This window comes from Berghia stephanieae, chromosome 3 (assembly GCF_034508935.2).
Source record: "Berghia stephanieae isolate SIO BIC M18660-M18661 chromosome 3, UCSD_Bste_1.3, whole genome shotgun sequence".
Taxonomy (NCBI): Eukaryota; Metazoa; Mollusca; class Gastropoda; order Nudibranchia; family Aeolidiidae; genus Berghia; species Berghia stephanieae.
The window spans coordinates 48,720,383-48,736,849 of record NC_088362.1 but is presented as its reverse complement, the minus strand read 5'-3'; the positions used below and the strand labels follow the sequence as shown (position 1 = coordinate 48,736,849).

The 16,467-nt window shown below is 37.0% G+C and overlaps 1 protein-coding gene across 1 annotated transcript in view; it reads right to left on the bottom strand.

Annotated features, from left to right (window-relative positions):
• LOC144969266 (uncharacterized) overlaps window positions 1–16,075 on the bottom strand; it is a 24,811-nt gene extending 8,736 nt beyond the window's left edge. Inside the window, exons 1-9 of the mRNA XM_078908378.1 lie at window positions 15,683–16,075; window positions 10,457–10,632; window positions 9,150–9,342; window positions 8,262–8,399; window positions 5,753–5,950; window positions 2,120–2,182; window positions 1,665–1,741; window positions 832–1,077; window positions 700–766 (exon numbers count right to left, since the gene is read on the bottom strand). Coding sequence (XP_078764504.1) covers window positions 700–766; window positions 832–1,077; window positions 1,665–1,741; window positions 2,120–2,182; window positions 5,753–5,950; window positions 8,262–8,399; window positions 9,150–9,342; window positions 10,457–10,632; window positions 15,683–16,075 — 1,551 coding nt within the window. The remainder of the gene's footprint in view (window positions 1–699; window positions 767–831; window positions 1,078–1,664; window positions 1,742–2,119; window positions 2,183–5,752; window positions 5,951–8,261; window positions 8,400–9,149; window positions 9,343–10,456; window positions 10,633–15,682) is intronic.
• Between the last annotated feature and the right edge of the window lie 392 nt (window positions 16,076–16,467).

The window sequence follows — 16,467 nt, the reverse complement described above, 5'->3', positions numbered from 1 at the left end:
TACATAAGTTAACACATTTTTGGACAATTATTGAAATAAAACATTGGAAAACAATAAACACAGAGCATTGATACTAATTCTGACAACAAAATGACATTTATTGTTTTACAAAGGCATTCAGAAATCAGTTTTTTAAAACAAAGGATATTATTTGAGCAATCATCATCTCCAAAAAATTATAGGAAAATGACAAAAATAAAAATTGTTTACCATAGTCTAGGTATATAAGTGTTAATCCACCACAAATAATATTTCCTTTCAAGTATTTATATTTATCATGAAAAAAAAATGAAAAAGTACCAACATTGTTTGTTAACTTAACTCGAGGTTGAATCAATTGACTCAAGATAACTCTTTTGTGGCAGTTCGGAATGTTTGGATAAACAGACAAAAGAGGCATTTTTAGAAAGAGCAAGAAGATGCCACATACCCATGTATGATTTTGGTTTACTTAATGACATAACGTCCAGTTTGAACATCTCTTCCAGGGTATCTTTATCATTTATGTGAACATCGGGAATATAATGGTCCAAGTTTGTGACAAAAAAATCAACAACTGTCTGGATGTTGTCATTGAGTGAAGTAAGGTTTGAATCTGACAAATTAAATAATGGTCCTTGCGTAAAGCCAGCTTTTGTATCAATCTTATTCGTATTTCGTCTGTTTGTGTGTCTTTGCCAAATGCAAACACGGCATTACAGGCAGGCAGGCAATCCCATCGGCTCTCACCTTGACTGGAAATAACTGTTTTCCATCACACAGAGATCTAGGTATATCATTTGGAATGAAATGTGTAAACCTGTTGTCAATACCAATGCGAGTTTTGATTACACTTCTGCTGGCCCCAACAATTCACAAACACGTAATGCTTGATTTTCACATTCATCAACCACTTCATCAAATGATTTGTATTCATTCGATCTTTTGATAAAACCATTGTAATCTATTTCAGTCGGCATCATCTTAATGTCTATGTCATCTTGGTCATGTTCATCCCTTGAATCACTGTTTAAGTCAACCGGTGCAACTTCAGGCATGACTCCATCATTACCTTTGAAAACCTGTTGCTTCAAATCACTTTGTAGAAATGAATGAAATTTAATTGATGTGACCAACAACATGTTTGAACATACTTGACTCCTTTTCTCCAAATTGCTGAAGCAAGCATGTTAATGTTTTCACATTTTTTACATGCACATGTTTCTCTGTACCTTTTTCTTGGAGTAACAACCCAAAATGGCTTAAGTCGGTAGAATGAAGAAAATGACACATATGGGTTTCAAGAGATGTATTGCTTGTACAAATGTGACATTGTATCACATAATAGCCTTCTTTATTTCTTGACTTTATTTCTTGTTATTGTGTTTCCCTTTCCTGGAGCTAATTTAGAAGTGTCACCTTTCAGGAAAAAATCTCGTACTATTTGTTTGACAAAATCTGGAAATTTTGGAGGCATTTGACGTTGTTTCCGAAATTTTCCAAGAGTTTATATTTTTGAGAGTCATACCAACTGCCAAATGTTTCATGGATTTGCACATGTGCCTTCTGTTCCTCAAATGTTTGATGTCTTATAGGAGTGCAAAATGATATTCTACTGTTCTTCTCACTGAATTTTTGCCACCTTTCTTGTTTTTTTTTCTGCTATCTTTCAAAAGTTTTCTAACAGCACGTCGAATAGGATCTCCATCTCGTCTTTGACGGTAAATTTGTTGCTCTCGGCTGACGTCATGGCTTTTTTGGCCTTTATGAAGAAAACAAAATAAAACAATCGTTACAACAACGCTATGACCCTTGAAAATGAACAATAATATCAAGTTCCATTTCGCTACCCTCATTCCTGTTACAAAACAAGGTGTAACAAGAATTAAAGTCAAGAAACAAAGAAGACTATTATGTGATACAATGTCACATTTGTACAAGCGATACCGGGACATTAAAATCATAGTACTAATCTAAAATATATCTGAGCCTAACAGACAACAAACTATGTTTGGATATTAGGCATTTGGTATTGGCAAGGTAACTTTGCACTAAAAATAGTCTTTCAGCAATGGAAGAAATGAATATGTAATACAATAAAAATTGTTTTTAATGGTCACCTTGTAACTATGAATGTTACCACTTTAATGGACATAGGCCTGTAACACTTCAGTGGTTTACAAAACACATTACCAAACACATCCTTATGAAACAAAAGAATATGCTATGAATCAATAAACCATATGGAGGCGCTGTGGCCGAGTGGTTACCGAAAGGGACTCCCGACTTGGAGGTACCAGGTTCGAAAATCTCCACAACCATAGAGTGGTTTCCTTAATCAAGGAAATTAATTTTGGTTGCTTCACTTTGCTTCACCCAGGTGTATATTATGGTACCAGTGCTGCTGGGGAATGTAATTTGCTATAGACCAACGTCGTATTCATAAGTTAAATGTCTGTTTCATGCTACAGAGACAGGGATAAGCTCCGATTCTATGGGCCATTATGCTCCAAAAGACTTAGTTACAATAAAACGTGTGTTTCATGTTATGAAAGTTCACATTCCTCATTCCTATTACTCATTCCTGTTATGTTTTCCTCATTCCTGTTACATCCCTCATTCCTGTTACAAAACAAGGTGTAACAGGAATGAGTGTAACAGGGATGAGTTTATCTCGCTTCGATTCATACTATCCCTAAAATATGCTTTACTCCAAAATTAAAGTATGACTATTATTTAGACCCTTAAAAAAGCTATATACTCATACTTTTTATTTTTGATTCAATTTCTAATCTAAATAACAAGCCCTGGTAACAGGAATGAAGGTCATGGTCTAATGTTGAACATTACTCACCATTCTTGAAGCGGTTTTGATCTGGAAATCACACTGCATGAAAAAACCATGTGTTTGTAGTTTCGGCCATGATGGAAAAGAGGTATCTACGGCGATAAAACATTGTTAGTTGCACTTCTATTGTTTAGAGGATTTTAATTGGTTAATTTTCACTGCCGTTACAGGAATGAGTAACCCCCTTGGGGACAAAGTTTAGTAATATATAACAAACATTTTAAAAATCTGATTGTTACAAACTTTTATGAGGATGTTAGAAGATGGCAATTTGCATCAGCTGAATTCATCTGTGTCTACAACATGACACTCCATTTTGTTAAGAATTCGACTTCTAGCCATCATGCAAAAAAAAAGGACAGGGTATTTTCCTCTACCCCCGTCAATACAATACGTTTTATCTATCCTGAATCTCTCTCGACTTCTGTTTTTTTTATGTTTCATACAAGTTAGTAATGTGTAGTGAGAGTGTGTAAGCAAGTATTTGCTAACAATATATGCATCAAATATGTCAAAGAGCCAATTATCGTCACAGGACAGGAATTTGGCAGTTTTTTTTAAAAGGCCGAAATATTAATTCCCCGAGATAAAACGTTCGCGTTCAGTTCCTGTTCGGTTCGGCACCTAAAAACGAGTGAGTTGCACTCAGTTTGCTATGGTAAAACAAGAGACGAACTGAAAAGAAAGGTCAAAGGGAGGACAAGACGGACCGAAGAGGAAAATGAATGCACAAATTTTTCAGCCGTACATAAAAATGGGTCCTAGAGTGCCAAGTGATGATATGCATTCAGGTAAAATACTCACAGCATCCGCCAACAAAAGTTAACATACCAACGCACACAACTGTGTGTAACCTTTAACATCTATAGATAGAATGAAGTTGACGTCACTCTGGTCTTTGTTATTGTATTTTTGCAATCCACGATATAAATGTTCATGGTTACACAATGTTAGATAGAATGAAGTTGAAGTCACTCAGGTCTTTGTTATTTATTTTGCCATCTATGTTTATGAGTAATTCTCACTAAACTGTCTTAAACCAGACTATAGATAGAATGACGTTGACGTCACTCGGGTGTTTGTTGGTGGTTTTTTTTTTTTTTTTTTTTTTTTTTTTTTTTTTTTTTTTTTTTTGCAATCCACGTTTATTATCACTTAATCGTATTATCCAGACTATAAATATCATGGTTACACAAATTTTTGTGTGTTGGTCCGTTACACCTCCGGATGGCAATGTTATGAGCTTCTTATCCAAGCACATGCTATCTATAAACATTCAAGGTTACACATAGTTTTGTGTGTTGGTCCGTTATACTACCGGATGGCAATGTTGCGGGTGCTTGAGGCATATCAGGGGCACAGAAATAATTTCGGTTGACCGTAACTGGGCCCGCCCTGAGATGTGAAGGAATGGAGATCCAACCCGGTGCCCGAATGGCCGCCGGGGTCGCCAACGCAGTCGAGAAATCAGCGAACGTCCCAACTCAACTTTAACTGGAGAATGCGATATCGGGGTGATCGACCTGACGAACATAACGTCCCTCAATATCGAGAGCCAAACTATGGCCAACAAAGAGCCTTTATGAAAGCTACTAGCCGTCCATAGCGTTGACATTCTACTACTACAGGAGGCCCATCTTTACTCAGGCGCGATTCCAGATCCCAGGCTATACGGTGGTCCAACAGGAAAACACCTCGAGGATCAAAGGAAGTGTTAACGTTTACGCTAAAGAGCCTTCAAATGTAAGGGTCATAGAGAGCGTTACGGACAGCAACGGGGTGAATAGAATGCCCATGGAAGTAGGTGGGTTGTATCTGCACACTTACAAACCAACAAGAGCGACTTGGACTACACCACTGGTCCCGTTGGTTTGCCATCCTTCCATCTTTTTGGGAGACTGTAATAGCCACCACCACGAGTGGGGCTACCGAGACTGCAGCGAGGCAGGTAGACAACTTCACTCATGGATGGACTGTAACGATCTGCATCTAGTGTACGATCCTACGACTAAGGGTACCTTCAGAGGAACCGTTATAAGAAGGAGTATACTTCTGACCTCACCTTCGTGATGAAGGGAGTGAACGGGGAACCGTTGCAGATTAAGCGGACAGGTTAAATTGAACGTCCTCGTTGGAAACTAGCTTCTCCCAGATGAGCCGAATCCGAAGTACCTGGGGAATACGCTGGACCGCATCCTTACCTATCGGGTCCATCCCGGAAAATAGAGAAATGCAATGATCGGTGCATAGTAAAATCCTTGGAAAAGGCTCTTTACTCACAGTCTCTCACCGTACTGAGGTGTAAAATGAGTATCTGTTCGTTAACAGCGTTGCCTCTGTCCGAAAAAGTTGTAATATCGCCTTACAGGCGTCATGATCTGTCCTACATGTTGAGTGTTGCTGTTGGTCAGGGACCCATTGTAAAGCGCTTTGACACGTTTAGTGGATATTGCGCTATATATTTAAAAAGCTCAAAACTCAAAATTTAGACATCTTCAAGGGAACATTATCAAACTACACTTTAGCCCAAATACCAGCAATGGCTACCCCAAATTCAACAAATTATCTCTCCGCCCTCGAATACAGTCAGAATTGAGTCGACTTCAAGTAACATTCAGATTCAGATTACATTCTTATAAATCTTAGAATTTGAGCTTTTATACAGCGCAACTCCACTAAACGTGCTCAAAGCGCTTTACAAAGGTTTCAGGACCAACAGCAACCCGTAACAATAAACCGAGATATAACGCCTGTTAGGCGATATAATAATTTTTATCTTCGAAGGACTCAACTTTGCCCCGAGCGTGGCTCGAACCCAGGACCGTCCGATCTGACAGCGAGTGACATACTACAAGACCACATAGCGCACCAAAAAAAAAAAAAAAAAATTCAAAATCTTGCCCCACATTTAACGAGTTAACTCACCTCTTGCCGAATGATAAGTAGCATTTCCTTGATATTTAAATCATCCAAGCGTTTAGTATTGTAATTCTCGTAGTGGGCAACGGCTTTGAGTAGTAAACTCATTCGATACGGCAGTCCGCTGATGATGCTCAACGCAGTTTGACAGTTTCCTGATTTCAGGACCTTGCCTTCTGTACATTCAACAGATCTGCAACGTCCCTGAAAATAAATGGAGAATAAATTTCACATCCATTTTAACTTCGCCAGACATACCTCCTCCTCCTCCTCCTCCTCCTTCTTCTTCTTCTCTTCTTCTTATTTCTTCTCTTCTTCTTCTTCTCTTCTTCTTCTTCTTTCTTTCTTTTCTTTCTTTTTTCTTTCTTCTTTTCTTCTTCTTCTTCTTCTTCTTCTTTTTCTTCTTCTTCTTCTCTTCAGCTCTCTTCTTCTTCTTCTTCTTCTTCTTCTTCTTCTTCTTCTTCTTCTTCTTCTTCTTCTTCTTCTTCTTCTTCTTCTTCTTCTTCTTCTTCCATCCTTCCTTCTTCTTCCTATCCTCATCCTCCTCCTCCTTCCTTCTCCTCTTCCTCTTCCATCATCATCATCATCATCATCATCATCATCATCATCATCATCATCATCATCATCATCATCATATTAACAAACTTGATTCATCCGGACTATGCATTACTGTCGATGAGCAGAAACTTTCATATCTGCTTTTTTTCTACACTCAGCTATGACTTACATACCTTACATACTAAATAGAAACGTATGTTCATAATTCAAAACACTTGACGTCATTCACTTTCATTTATAAAGGCGAAATATTAAAAGACCATAGCGAGTTGCGGGATTGGTTATGTACCTATTTGGGGCTTGAGAGAGTTAGAGAATGAGATTTATAGTGAACAAAATTTCGACTAAAAATATGCAAAACCCTGATTAGATTTCAGATTTTGAACGGCTCGTCTACTACGATAAATGTTTTGAGACGCAGTTTGAATGCCAAAAATATCTCTCTTTGCACGAGTAAAGAGCGCCACGGGGCTATCCCGCAACATTCAAAACTTAACCCTCTCCTTGCCAACCATAGGAAAATCGTTACATTCGTTACTATACAACCATCCTTTGTCTTTATTCAATTTTCTTTTGTACTTCATAAAAGTAAAGAAAATAACAGTGTATTATAGAGGATTTTGTGTTAAAGAAACTATGTATTATGGCAAGAATTTTACTGCCATTGTGTCTGAGTAACAAAAAATCTATTGTTGTGTTAGTTGGGTTTGAAGTTTTGGGAGAAATCTTGAAAATGGCTGGTAAAGAGAGGGATAATGATCTATGAGTAAGACACTGAGTTTAAATTTTATTCATCAACACTTGAATTATAAATGTTGTGTTGATCGATCAATCATTCCGTTCATTGAACGGACCGCCTTTGCTTGTTTCACTATCATCTCATCGGACGAGTCCCGGATTATTTAATCAATGTACAATGCATATTTTTTTTGGAAAAACTTTGAAAATTACTTTAGTTATCGCATAATTTGTCAACACTAGTCTAATAACCGTTTCAATCGTTCCATCTTTTTTTTTTTTTTTTGGAATTGATGATTTTAATAATGTTGTTTTCTGCTGGGGTTTTTCTTTTTTCTATCTCTGTCATCGATCCATGATCATGAACCAACCCGCGATTATAAAACGAATAAGAGGTAATGATTTGGAATAACCAGCTTTTTGTTATGAATTATGTTGACAAATGGATTTCTTATTGAGTTATCTATTTCTAGAATTCCTAGTTTTTTTCAAGTTTTGTACAGCACGTCGCATACAACTCGCTCGCGTCCTCTGTGATTATGTACAGACGCATCTGAGTAGAATCAACAATGAAAATACCCAGACGTACTATGTATGATCAACGGTTATTATAAACTTAAACGTTCGCAATGCACATAAAAAATATGAAAAAAAAAGTAAAGTATCTAGATGAAATACCAATAAAAGTGTTAAAAATACACCCAAACAACAAATCGGTTGAGGGATAGTAGCTCGTATGTATACATAATATACGTCGTCGTTCATGTGGATGGCGTAGCCGAATGGGTGGGACGTCTGTCTCCGAAGGCTTGAAATCGGCGCTGCGGGTTCGATTCCCGTCTGTGCCACTGTTTATTTGTATTTTTTCTATTATTATTTTAGCCTGCTTTCTACAGAATGTTGCAAATGACAAATATTCCACCCCCTATTTTCTTTTAAATATTTTTTTCTGAATATCTCACTCCAATATATCTCTCTAATAAGTAAATAGATAAATAAATAAATAAAGAAAGAAATAAAGAAAGAAAGAAATTAATTAATTGATAAAAACACGTGCCGCAGACGTAAATCTAACCCACAGCGCCAATTTTAAGCCTTCTGGGACAGACGTCTTATCATTCAGCCACGCCGTATGCTCGTAGTGTTATTTTACATGATGAAAATAACTCGTTTAATAAATACAAAGACATCAAAGAATCGCATAGTATTGAAGCCTTACCGATGGGTCCATCCATTCATTCTCAGAGCATCCAAAGTTGTTTAAATATTCCGTTCCAACAGTTTTCCCGAACCCAAAAATGTACTGGAAAGGCGGTATTGGTACTTTATCACTACCTTGCGTCATTTTGGGGCATACCTCCACAACGTGTAAGATGGAAGAAAGAAATTAAGAACGAATGTGATTACTCTTTAATTTCATATAGGGATGATTATTACGAGGATAATTATGTTATTGAGAATCATAAATGATGATGATGATGATGATGATGATGATGATGATGATGATGATGATGATGATGGTGGTGGTGGTGGTGGTGGTGGTGGTGATGATGATGATGATGATGATGATGATGATGATGATGATGATGATGATGATGTGATACGACCTAGTAAACCCTTGTCCGGATATGTGGTATTGTGTTATGACAATCCCTTTCGGACCAGAAGGTACATGGTTCGAGTCCCGCTCTTAGCGGTAAATAGAAGTCCATGGAAAAGGCTCTTTACTCTCGTTTTCTCATCGTCCTTAGATGTAAATTGAGTACCTGGTCGTTAAAAGCGTTGTCTAAGTTTGAAAAAAAAATTAAATATCGCCTAACAGGCATCGTTGTTGGCAAGGGAGTCCCCTATATAGGTATTTGAGCAAATTTAGTTGATAGTGCATTGCCAAGTTTCTCAAGAAACTCTCAAGTTTCTTTAGATAATATCATATCATATCACAAGATTAGGAACAAAATCGACGCCCCTTTATGTAGGATTGATTGACACATGAACATATAACAATTTAAAAAAATGTAATTTAAATTCTTTAATGTTATCCTTTGTAAAGAGCTTTGAGCACGTTTTGTGGATATTGCGCTATATAAAAGCTCAATTCTCTTTTTACCTCATTTGGCTCGTACTCCAGTCTTCCTAAGTTGTTACAAATGAGGCAAAATATGTTCTTGAAGGTCTGCTCTCGATACACCACTCGTGACGTTAGTTCGTAGGGCTGTGTCTCACAAGCCGTCATTACTTTGCCGCTTATGCTCTTTTCATGGCCAGTTACGTTGCATCGGCCGATCACATTGCCGATGGGACTGTCGAGAAAAGTTTAAAATATCATTACTTACTAAATATTCGTCTTAATCAAAGGTATAATCTAGGAACAGTGCGTGTCAATTGTGCACCACAGGTGTCACAATGCACTAAAATTACATCGATTTTAAAGGGGAAAAAAATAAAACAATAGAGAGAGAGAGAGAGAGAGAGAGAGAGAGAGAATATATATATATATATATATATATATATATATATATATATATATAATATTTCAGGTATAATTATGATCAACTTTTACAATTATACTTGAAATACTTTATAAATAGCTATATATATAAAGACAAAAACCATGAATTAATAGTGCTCAACTTTATGGTAAAAGGAGCTATTTATAAAATATATCAAGTATAATTGTAGAAGTTGATCATAATCATATTTGAAATATTGTATATTATATTATATATATATATATATATATATATATATATATATATATATATATATATATATATTGAATCGTGTTTGATACAAATATGGTACGAAAAGTGCTCGACATGTAGTAATGGAGCGAATTATTATTTTTTAAATATTTATTGTCTCAAACTGTCTCAAACATTGTGGTAAATATTTTAAAAATAATATATATATTATATATATATATATATATATATATATATATATAATATAAAAATACTCACAACATCAGATTGCCGGATTAGTGTATCAGCACAAAACTGTGTGTAAACGTGACCGTTTATAGTCTGATTGATGTGAGTTAGTGCGAACTGATCACTAAAATGGCTGTCAAAAAAAAAAAAAAACAATAACAAAGAGCTGACTGACGTCAACTTCGTTTCCTCTATATTGCTATTATGCCAGTATGTTGTGTCAGTATGTTGTACATTCCACGTACATCCCAATCAAAATGGTAAACCCATTTAAAAATTTGGTTCACCCTGGAATGTACAATACACTTGGTTGAAAAACACTATCTTAGCTTGGTGTGTATGAGTGTTGTTTTGTTTTTCGTGAATGTTTTTTTTTAATTCAGTGTATATTCGTTTAGCCTACTTTCTTAAAAGTTCCAAGCACAAAAAAAAAAGAAAGAAAGAAAGACAAAGAAAAAGAAAAAATAAGGAATAAAGCTCTTACTTAGTATAAAATTTAACATTACAATCATGAAAATGATTCTTCAGACCAGTTGGAGTTTGGATTTTAGTGCATTGGGAATCTCTTTTCAGAGACAGTCTTAGAAGATCTTGGTAGGTCAAAGCACCGAGTACGTAGAGATAAGTAAAGCAATTTATTTGAACTTCCCATTTGCTGACCTGTGGATAACAACACAAAAGCATTTTAGAATAGGGAATGAGATTAGCGGAAGAGTAGCGTCCCTTGATTGGACGTCACCTTACTGAGAGAACGTCAAAATGGTCTCTCGTCCTCGCTTTCGGTGAAGTATCTCATGCCGCACAACCAACATGACGTGGTCTCTCTAATAACTTTTCCGCTCGTGACTTCCAATCAAGGGACGCTACTCTTCCGCTAATCTCATTAATCAAGGTTCTAGGTGAATGTGTACATTTTCATTTCAAGATAAATAATTTGTGATTGGTGCCAGGAATAATTCAATTACAAACTGGAATTAGGAGTCATAAACGAAAGCACTAGGAGAGAGTTGTAAGAAAACATGGGGATTTATGAGGTTAGGTATAATTAACATTGTGATTGATTCTTCCGTGATGTCAGGCATGGTTCATATAACTACACACTCATTATATTTATAGATATACATACATATGTGTGTGTGTTGTACATATATTTAGTGTGTGCATTTCACAGCATTTTCATTCTAAAATCATTCTGCTAAATATATTTTTCGTTTAAGGTATCTCCTAAAACTAAACTTAAATATTTTGGCGATAGGTCTCTTATGAAATCCGGATCCACGTTTTGGAATGATCTCCCCTTAATCTGTGAGATTTTCGAGCTCAATAGACATTTTCAAAAAAAAAAAAAAAAATACAAACAGAAAACGTATCTTTTCAGAAAATACTTAGTTAATTGAACTTTAAATGTACTGTATGTGACTTTTGTATTGATGTTTTTGATGCTCATTATATGCTCTTAATTATTTTGATAAAATGGTTGAATTGAATTTGAAACATTATTGTAACATGGGTAAACAATGTCCCTTTTTAAAAAATGCTTATTATTATTATTATTATTATTATTATTATTATCATCATCATCATCATCATCATCATCATCATCATCATCATTATTATTATTATTATTATTATTATTATTATTATTATTATTATTATTATTATCATCGTTATTATTATTATTATTACTAATACTACTATCATCATTATTATTATTATTACTATTATTATGTTACAAAAAAAAAAAAGATCGCAAAGAATCATGTGGTCTATTAAAAGTGTCTGTTCACTTGAAAAAAAAAAAAGGGGGAAGTCATATTATTATTATGATACACCTCGTACTTATCTAATAAGAAGTCGCGAAAGGGACTCAAGATAGTTTCTACTTTTGAAAGCACTTTTTTGTTTTGGAGTAGTGATGGCGTCCATTTGGGTCGTGGGCCTATGTGGTTTAGTGGTATGACACTCGCTTTCGGATCGGAAGGTCCTGAGTTCGGGCCTCGCTCGGCGCATAGTTGAGTCCCTGGATAAGGCTCTTTACTCGCCGTACTCAGGTGTAAAAATAAGTACCGGGCCGTCAACAGCGTTGTCTCTGTCGGGAAAAATAACTTTTATATCGCCTAACAGACGTCATGTCTCGTTCTACATGTTACATCTTGCGGGACCCCTTGTAAAGCGCTTTGAGCACATTAAGTGGATATTGCTCTATATAAAAGCTCAAGTTTTGATAAGAAGTCGCGAGAGAGACTCAAGATACATAGTTACTACGTTTGAAAGCACTTTTTTTTTTTTTTTTGAGAAGTGATGGCGTCCATTGTAGAGCGTACATCTCGTTGCCAGGCGGAGGTGCCGTAACAGTTGGGTCGTGGGTTCAACTCCTAAAAAATTGAGCTTTTATATAGCGCAATATCCATTAAATGTGCTCAAAGCGCTTTACATGGGGTCCCTGGTTGTCACGAAATGTTATTATGAATGTTTACTTAGGTGTATTGTATACGCTAGACCTAATGTTATTCTTAGTTCGTAATGTCCCGATGTGATGATCATATCGCATTCGTCCTTTTGTGGTTGACTTCTCTGTAATAGATAAAGGGGCATAGGGACCTGGTGTTGCGTAGAACCGTTTTAGTGGCTTTAGTTTGAGGTCGGAAATAATATGTCACAGGTCGTGGATTTTCCCTTGAGTCATTTCCGGGCACACAAAGAGAGACCATTTCTTTAAGTATTTCTTTTCTTTTAAAATTCTGTTTCTTGGTTTTTGTAAAACTTTCATCCTCCCCAGTCACCAGTTGGCCGTCCGACGATTCGGAAGTATTTTCTTCTCTATGCGAAGTTCAGCCGATGCTGTTTTGCAAGAGTTTTACTTCAGTTTATCAAAATCAATTAATTGTGATTTTAATTGTTGCAGGCCTTGGAATTATTCATTTGATTCAATCTTTCTGCTTATATTATGAGTGTATTAATACTAGTGATTTTCTAATTTAATAGTTTGTGCCAAGCACATGGGGCAGTGACCACGTGTGTTGAGAAGTTAATAGTGTCGTGATATGTGTAAAGGTGACTTGGTATAAGCATTATTTCTTTTGTTTTCCTATGGTTAATTATATATTGTTTTCTTTACCATTCTAGTAGGCCTGTTGATTTGGGGCCAAAGCCAAAGAAACTATATATGAATTAACTCTAACCCTGTTGAATTTTGGATGTAAGACCTTTCTTCTTCTGATTTGTGGCCAAAGCCAGAACATTTCGATAGCCTTATCCTTGGCCGATGCCATCGATATTAGACCCATATATGAATATTGTTCATATCCGGCCCAAGCCGTGGACATTTTAGTTTTATTGTTATAAGACCGACGCCTTAGATTACAAGAACAATCTTTGAGTTTGGACAGTACAAATTGTGACAGTAGAAAGAAATGACGACAGACTGCATCATATCGACTAGAGGAAGAAGCCCTGACGTACCTGTGACGGACAGTTCATATTTTTGTTCTATGTGTTCTGTAAAGGTAAGGGGCCCCACCTTCTTGTGAAATCTGTTTGTGACTTATGTGACTTATTCATTGTTCCACGTTCATCGTTACTGTCTAGTGAATTGAGTGTTCGTCATTACATGTGCGAATGAGAGAGAGTGTGTGAGAGAGTAATTTGCATTAATAAATTATATGAAATATGAAAATTTACTTATCATTCTTTGATTGTTAGTTTGTTGGGCTGGTCAATTTGTTGGACGTTAGCAACCCTTTAAGGCCATTGACTGGGACGGAGGTTCTGCAGACCACCGACTCACTCTTTGGCATTGTCACTTTGTGACACTGGTCAACAGCAACATTTAACATTTAGGACGGGACATGACGCCTGTTAGGCGATGTTACAATTTTTGGGACAGAGACAACGCTGTTAACGGCCAGGTATTCACTTTACATCTGAGTACGCTGAGAGAATGTGAGTAAGGAGCCTTCTCCAGGGACTCAACTATTCGTCGAGCGAGGCTTGAACCCAGGACCTTCCGATCCGAAAGCGAGTGTTATACCACTAGACCACATAGTCGCACTCCTAATCGCCGCAAACTGTATATTTTCTATTTGATGTACTCTGTCATTCTCAGCTCACTTCCTTTCCTGTTATTCTCAACATAAGTGCCAACTCCACTCACTTTTTTGAACCGTGACGAGACATGCAGCCTCTAATGAGCTTTTCGGCAGAGACAACGCTGTTACTGGCCAGATACTCGTTTTATCCATGACCTTGGTGAAAAAACGCAACTTATGAGCCTTATACAAAAAAAAAAAAGTCAGTTTTGCGCCTATCACCGTAGGAGTCGAACCTTTGGCTTACAGGTCGCAAGCCAAGAGCATAGTAAACTGTCAGACTGCTAAACCACAAAGCTGCACTCAATAACATGACGAAATTGATATTTGCTATTGGCATATCACCGCTGTTCTCTTATGTGACTTAACACATGTATATAATTTTTGTTTGATTGTTTGATTATGCTATCGTTGTTGATGTTTTGTTTTTGTCTTTGTGTGTGTGTGTGTGTGTGTGTGTGCGTGTGTGTGTGTTTAATTTTTAAAAATACATTTTCTTCAATAAGATCATCCCAACTGGTCAAAATTGTCAAAAATCCTCAAACCCAACACTTCGTTAACCCATTAACTGCCGTAGATACTCTAGAAATACTTATATTTAAACATCGGTTTAACTAACCCTCATCTTGGCAAAATCAAACCTGGGACCTCGCAATGCCATTTGAATCGATCGATATTTGAAGGACGAGTCTTCTGGCCAAGTTTTAAAATACGCGTCTTTCCAGCGTACGGTTTAGAAATCCTTCGGGTTTTAGCGACGAATAACTATTTGCGGGTCTGATACTGATAACTTCTTTAAAATTTTGATGAGATTGGGGTCCTCTTGACGTGGACATATTTGCATGTCTAATAACCCATATTGTTATGGGCTCATTGTTGTTATGGAAATGCTCTCAATCCAACGCAAAATGTTTCAACCATGTTAAATTAGGCCAACAATTGTGTTCGGTTATCAAAATAAAGACTGGAGCATTTATATAGTGCGGCTATGTGGTCTAGTGGTATGACACTCGCTTTCGGATCGGAAGGTCCTGGGTTCGAGCCTCGCGCTCGGCGCATAGTTGAGTCCTTGGAAAAGGCATTCTCTCACCGTACTCAGGTGTAAAATGAGTACCTGGCCGTTAACAGCATTGTCTTTGTCTGAAAAATTGTAATATCACCTAACAGGCGTCATGTTTCGTCCTACATGTTAAATGTTGCTGTTGACCAGGGACCCCTTGTAAAGCACTTCGAGCACATTTAGTGGATATTGCGCTATATAAAGCTCAAATTAAAAAAAAAATTTTATATAGAGCTACTAGACGTACTCAAATCGCTTTAAGAGGGGCCCATAGACAGCAACAACATTTAACATGTTGGACAAGACATTACGCCTTTTGGGCAATGTTACATTTTTTTTTTCGACAGAGGCAATGCTGGTGACCGCCAGATGCTCATATTACACCATAATACAGTGAGAGAATGTGAGTAAAGAGCTTTTTCCAAGAACTCAACTATTCGCTGCTGAGGGCGGAATTCGAACCTGGGACCTTCCGATCCGAAGGCGAGTGTCATACCACAAGCCGTTGTGACCAAAACAAATATTTTGTTAGTGTAGGTGAGAGATCATAGTATGTATTTACCTGGATCGCGTTGTTGCACTCGGCACAATATTTGTTATAGTAAGTCACTTCTGTATAAATGTCGGTCACAAAGGTCTCCGATTCCATGGTGACTTTATCCAAAGCAGGTTGATCTTCGCACAAGGCCTTTATGATGTCATCATCGTAGTCTTTTGGACATGACCTGATGACCAGGTAATTTTTTTCCCTCCCTTTATAACACACGGGGACTGGTGTTGATTTCACAAACGGATCGACCATTGCTCCGTTTTTGCTCGAATCACAGCAGGTTCCGAAGGTTTGACAAATGCCGTGATTTTCACAGGGAAAGCATCTGATGTCACAAATGTTTTCTAAAGACCTCGGTTCCTTGCAATAACAAGCCCGATTGTTTTGGATTGGTAGTTGGCTCATTATGCCTGAGTTGTTCAGAACGAATTCGAATATAGAAGGATCTATGCCACCGCAATGATCACCATTGAACATCACCATTTGATCATCATCTTCATTGATGCCAAGCTTAGCCTCGTCAGGGTTTCCCCGGCCGAGGCTAAAGCTTCTTTTCTTTCTATGTGGTTCAACCGATGTTTGCTTACGTTTAATGAAATCACCGTGAAGAATTAAAACACCATCATCAACATCACCATCAGCATCATCGTCATCATCAACTTCATCACCGCTGGTCTCGAAAACGTTTAGGTCATTAGGCGTATGGTAATCTTTTTTTATGGAGGGATTGTTTGAAGTTTTCCCGGGATATTCCGTTGCTTCTTGAATCTGTAATACTGGACGGTCGGTGCTGTCAG